The sequence below is a fragment of the Talpa europaea genome (assembly GCF_964194135.1).
Source record: "Talpa europaea genome assembly, chromosome: X".
NCBI classification, from domain to species: domain Eukaryota; kingdom Metazoa; phylum Chordata; class Mammalia; order Eulipotyphla; family Talpidae; genus Talpa; species Talpa europaea.
Genome location: NC_140081.1, coordinates 77,226,395 through 77,232,394, shown reverse-complemented (window position 1 = coordinate 77,232,394; position 6,000 = coordinate 77,226,395). Strand labels below are relative to the sequence as shown.

General features: G+C 41.3%; 1 protein-coding gene across 2 annotated transcripts in view; it reads right to left on the bottom strand.

Annotated features, from left to right (window-relative positions):
- Positions 1-583: 583 nt before the first annotated feature.
- GRIA3 (glutamate ionotropic receptor AMPA type subunit 3) overlaps positions 584-6,000 on the bottom strand; it is a gene marked incomplete at both ends in the record, with an annotated part of 261,431 nt that continues 256,014 nt past the window's right edge. The window contains 2 exons of one of the 2 annotated variants that reach the window (XM_084259150.1): positions 584-829; positions 3,418-3,532. In XM_084259150.1, coding sequence (XP_084115276.1) covers positions 584-829; positions 3,418-3,532 — 361 coding nt within the window. The remainder of the gene's footprint in view (positions 830-3,417; positions 3,533-6,000) is intronic. The other variant, XM_084259151.1, reaches the window with a different exon arrangement.

The following is a 6,000-nucleotide window of genomic DNA, read 5'->3' as shown; positions in this document are numbered from 1 at the left end:
CCTTATTTTAACATCAATTTTAGGGTAGTTGATTCTTCTAGAGCCGCACTGTCTAATACGGTAGCGTAGCGCCGTTGCTACATATATTGAACACGGGATATGTAGCTAATGCAAGTTGAGATGTGCCATGAGCATAACATATACCCCTGATTGCTAAGACGTATGAAGAGAAGAATGTAAAACATTTCATTCATTTTTATATTGATAACATGTTGAAATGCTATTTTGGATCTATTGGGCTAATAAAATACGTCATTAAATTCATTTGTATTAGTTTTTAAATTGTGGCTATTAAAGCACTTAAATCACACATGTGGCTTATAAATATTTCTACAGAACAGTGCTGCTCTAGCGAACTTTTCCTTTTGGGTCACACACCAGGATTTAATAATTTCACTATTGGAAAAGCACCACTGCCTGACAAGAACAACAACCATTGTTTTCAAAGAATCAAATGGTTGCAGAGAACAGACAATAGTTGAAACATGGAGACAACCTAACGAACAAAGAAAGAAAAAGGAAAGGAATAGATTAACATACAATAACGTAAGGGTGATTAGTTTACTAGACCTTAACCGTACCCCTAGATCTTAACACTCTCTGTTCCATACACGTTGTAGCCTTCTCTGTATGTAGCATAATTTTGAGTGTTGGTGGCAGGAGCAGGTTTAAAGTTTTGGGTGTTCTTTGTGAGTTTCATGCGTTTGGACTCTGCCCGTGATTTGTAACAGAATTCTATCAAAGCCACCATCATGGCCAGCCCCAGACCTCCGACAAGTATATAGAAAACGCCTGCCACATTGCTCAGACTCAGAGCGCTGGTCTTGTCCTAAGAGAAATGAACAAGGTGATTAGTTCTTGAGGGAGACAAAGACAATGGACATTATAACACATCACAATAACATAGGATCGTTCTAAGTTGTAAAATAACTAAACATTGATGTAAGTGTTATGACTCAGCCCTGGCAACTGGCTGATATTTGGCAACGACCAGCGAGATGGTAGATTGTGCTTCTGTTGACAGTTGTGATCCTCACCTAAATATTCTTTTATTTTGACTCCTTAAGTCCTTTACTACCTTAAAATGGTGTCAACAACTAAATAAAACAGCACTTGGCCGTGGGAGCAAAAGTGTAAACACAAGCACAATTTATTCCCCTGCCAGCCCCAGTAAATACCATTTGCCAGAGTTGAGCTGTGCATAGCTCTAGAAATGTAACACTTTTCATTTGGGAACTTGAAGCACTCTTTCCCCTCTCTGCCCTGCAGCACCCCTTTCTCCCTTGTTCTCCCTGTGACAAACTTGTCAACAACTAGTCTTCAAGATACCAGGTGAGCATATTAGAGGTTGCTGCTATTCTTATCTAGGGAGCTGCTTCACAAGGGTTTGTTTAAAAAGGATTAACTCTCCCTTTTCCCCTAATGGCTAAGAAGTTGCTCCCTTTGGGAACTGGTTGCTAAGTTCTCGTCCTCAGGGTGTCAAGTCTTTGTGCTGTGGAAACCAGGGCAGCACACAAAGAATTGGCTCTTGTTCCATCTTCCAGAGAGTTAAGAAACCAGTCAGGAGGACCCCTTGGGTCCTAAGTTGGCTCCATACAAATCAGACAGCTTTATCAGGAGCTGATAATTTTTTTTTTAAAAAATCCAGCTCATTATTAGCTTTCACTCCAGGGAACGTAGAGAATAATTAGAAAAAAAAAAAACTACAGTATTTATCTGCCTTTTATTTAAAATGGGGAAAAAAATGGAGGTAGCTGGTCAGTGACTTTCAGGTCAAACTGCAAATCTCACTAAGCTATCTATCTGCCTGTATGAAAAAGTAAAAACTGAACTGTTGAACAATGGAAAGAAAACAGTTGGTGCCTTGAGCCCTACCTTGAGGTAGGACACACCAAGGGCCAGGAGCCTTTCTTTGAAAAAAATAAAATAAAAATAGCATTTTGTAGTCTTTTTAGAGGGAATGTAACCATTTTGCTGCTGAATGCAATTGAATGGAATACCCAAATTGTTAACTCAGTGACTAGAGTGTCTTATCCAGACCATACTCAGTGAACAGATGATGGCCATTGGGGACACTCAACACTCTGGGGCTCAGCTCATCCTGGTATCATTGGAAGAATTAAAACACAAAGATGACATGGCCATGTCCTGACTCTGTCTTCATAGGAGCCAGTCCTGTACTTGTGTGTCTTAATTAAAAAGCCAATTGGAATTGAATTGCACGCTCAGGAAGGGGGGAATCTGGGCGTGCCTCATGTTTACAACAATCTTGCAAATCATCTCTGTACTAGGATGAATGACAGCTAGACCAGTGGTCAGAATTTCTACCAAGTATGAAACAATAGGTCATCGCCTTAAGGTAGCTGGTAAGTCTGGTAAGTTATCTGCAAGGAAATTCCACAGTCCATTAGGATATTGACCAAATTCTGGTAGCCCTCACTCTGCCATTAGATTTTTATATGTATGTGGTTTTCGAGGAGGGGGAAAGTGTCCTTTGACATCACCCATGTTAGCTGTAGCAAAAATGGTGATTCCAAGTTCCATGTATTTAAGTTTCACAGAATTCCCTACTGTGGGATGTGAAAAAAACAGTAGCAAAATGGTTCACTGCACAAGGAAAATGAGTGGCAGTTCATGAAATGAATTAACTGATACCACAATATTAGTTCAAAAAAGGAAAGGCAAAAATTGAAACTAAAAAGAACTTTCTTAAGGGAGCAAAGAGGGCCAGGAAGGAGGCGGAGAAGAGTGTTTCATGCTTATCAATGTGATGTTATCCTGACAATGTATACCCTTAAGGAGCATGCGACTAAGTTTTAAAAGTATTACCTACAGAGATTCAAATGACACCTTTGCGAGAGAGAAGTGTGACAGACTTAATGAGATTTGAGATCAAATAGATGAACTCAAAAGATAGCAGCTGGGAGGAAGTTAATCACTCTGCTCACAGAGACCAGTCTTTGTTATTCATTTCTTTGTTTTCAGATGGGATCGACATAATACATTAGTAAGAAAGGTATTTACAACGACAGAGTCTCTGACACTGCCAGAGGTTAAGAAAAAGTACTGTCACAACGGGATCTTTCTTTTTATTTTTGGTTGTTGTATTTTTTTTTCTTTTGAACTTTCGAAATGTGAAATACAGTAAAACCCCCTTATAACACAGCTCATTCTTTTACTGCCTTGGAAATGCGATGGGCCAGGTTGAATTCCCTATTCATAACAATAGCTCTACGGAGTCAATGATTGGAGCCTGGGAGGCTGGTGTTTGCCTTATTCTTCTAGCGCTGGTGTTATAAAGGGGTCCCACTGTGTCAGGGAGTGTGTTTTGGGAAGGAAAGCCGTTTTAGGGTAGAAAATAAACAGTGGTTCAAAATGTGATTGCTAATCAGTACAAAAAGACCTTCAGCAACTGACCTTACTCCCGGAGTCCTTGGCTCCACATTCCCCCTTATCGTACCACCATTTGTTTTTCAGCTTGTCTAAGATGCCTTGTTCACTGAGTTTCAATACTGCAAGGTTTACAGGCGTTCTTCACGTGGGAAATAACATAAATAACATTATATTATGTTATTTTATGTTATTCAAGCTTCAAACTACTTTAAAACTATAGAAAGCGATAAAGCAGGGGGCCCTGGCCACAGAGTAATTTTAGACACTGCAGGCAACCTGAGCATTACCTTATAAAAAGTTAACACTACAGCAACGCTATATTTACCAGGGCCTGCCCATATCGCTTTGAGTAATCGGCACACACTGTTAAACAATGAGGATAGAAAAAAAGGCACTCCTCAGTAGGCGGTGTGTGGTGAGGAGGGTCTCCCCTCAAGTGACAATTGTCAGCGGCAGCTTGAGCAGCTTATGGCGGAGGTGGGTTCCGTTTGATCTAACTGGGTGTCTTGTTGTACTTCCAGACAGAAAGCAAATTTTATGGAGGCGTGGGGGAGGGGACAGGGTCCGAAGGGGAACTGCTTCCATATTGTAGGATGAGACCAAAGGATGAACACGAACAGAGTAATGTAGAGTCTATGTGAGTCCCATGTCCCCCGGGCACTTGTGCTTTATTATACAAATCTGTTGCCCCACCGAAAATGACCCTGGAAAGAACTGCACTACACACACATCTTCACTGCGCCAACTCTGAATCTTATGCATGCACTGGACTTAACGTGGCACGGACCTCTGAGTTTTGGATAAGAGGAATCCTTTCAACCATGGGAGGATTGGCTTACGGCTAGTTTTTGAGTTACTGGTCGGCTGTCCCTCTGATGTAGCCATTTATCTGTGGTCAAGTCAGATCACCAGCGGATGAGCCAGATTGTTTGTTAAGTGGATTATTAACACGGCTTGACCTCAAATGGCAAGCTGACTCTGCCGCTGTGGGCAGATTGCGGAGGAACAGCTTAGGAGAGCTGTTCTAGTAGATAGCACTCCCTCAATGAGAGGCACCCCCAGGAGGCCAGACCACTGCTCCCTAATCCTCTACCTCTTAATGTAATCGGAGCCACTGGGTCAATGTGGGAAAGCCCATTGGTCCTAGGATAAAGATTTTCCCTCTTAGAACTTCCTTCAGCTGTAAAATGGGAATAATGACCTTTATCCTGTCTTCTTTCTAGAGTTAATGAATTTTAAATGGAGCATCCCTAATAACTTTGGATAAAAAATGCATATGTATGCAGGGTGGCATAATTCCATTAGGAGGCAATAAACTACTGTGTCCACATTCATGTGAATAACATTGCCAGTACTAGTGCTTGTTCTTCTGAACGTCACCAATTTACAAGGAGGAAAGCAGCGACATACAGGTAACGTTGAACATGCCATTGAATTTTCTAGCTTATTTTGGACAAGCTGGATCCACCAACAACATCCAGTCATTGGCAAGCCTTCCGAGAGTCACAGAGACCTGGCCTCTGTCAGACCAAGTTGCCAAAGTCTGTTTCCTTTTCTACCCTGTGCAGAGGGATGGACTCATCTTGACATATTTTGAGGAATATGTCCTCATTTAAAAAAATATGCAATTTCAGAATACTTAATATTGGAAAAACTATAAAGTCTGTGTCAGGGAGGGGACATTTTCTCCATTAGTGCAGGGCTTGGCAGCCACAACATCTGTGTTTTGTATCTCACTGGAAAATCGAGGTCCTATTATACTTGAAACAAGTTCCCTTAATCAGTGCTCAGGACCGTGGGCTTCTCAAATGCCAACCACAGTAGCTTAGTGACAAAACAAAGTAACAAAACACATTCAAATAAAACTTGGAGCCTTTTAAAGATATTATTGGCAGTGAAAATTAAGGTCTGGGGCTTATAAAGGACAGACAGGCCATCTGTGGCCCTAAGATTAGTGTTGCAACTGCCTTTTCAGTTGACTTTTCCCCCATTATTATTATTATTATTTCTTGTTTAATATTTTATTTTATATAATTCTTACATCATTTTCCATTTTTGCACAATGTATGCATTTTCATTTTGGTTCTATTCCCCATACAATTGCACCCCTCTTATATTCCCCCTATTATTTTTTTGCTTTATCACCACCGCCTCTTCCCCAGTGCTGTGCCTTACGCTGTGCACTGGTACCGAGGCCGAGAATTACGGCCGTTTGCTCACATTGCAAGGGAGATGCTATCAATGGTCTGTGGGAGACTGATTCCCTTGCGACCACAGGAAAAAGTACAAAGCATTGCTTTCATGCTGTCTGTGCTTCCTCATGCTGCCCCATGACTAAGCCCTTACCAGATCCTCTCCTCCCTCAATGTTCTTCAGATTACTTCATTCAATTTCTCCAGAATAGCTGCTCTCACTAGACCACAGCAACAGAGTAGTCTGATTAAAGGCACTCACACTGAATCCAAATAGCTCTCCCTAGAGACCCCAGTGTTCAAAGAAAAATTTCAATCCTTAAGTGAGCTATTACAGATGGATGAAAGTATAAAAGTGTGACCTGTTCATTTAGAGCAGTGGTTCTCAAAGTGAGGTCTGAGGACCCTGGAGGAT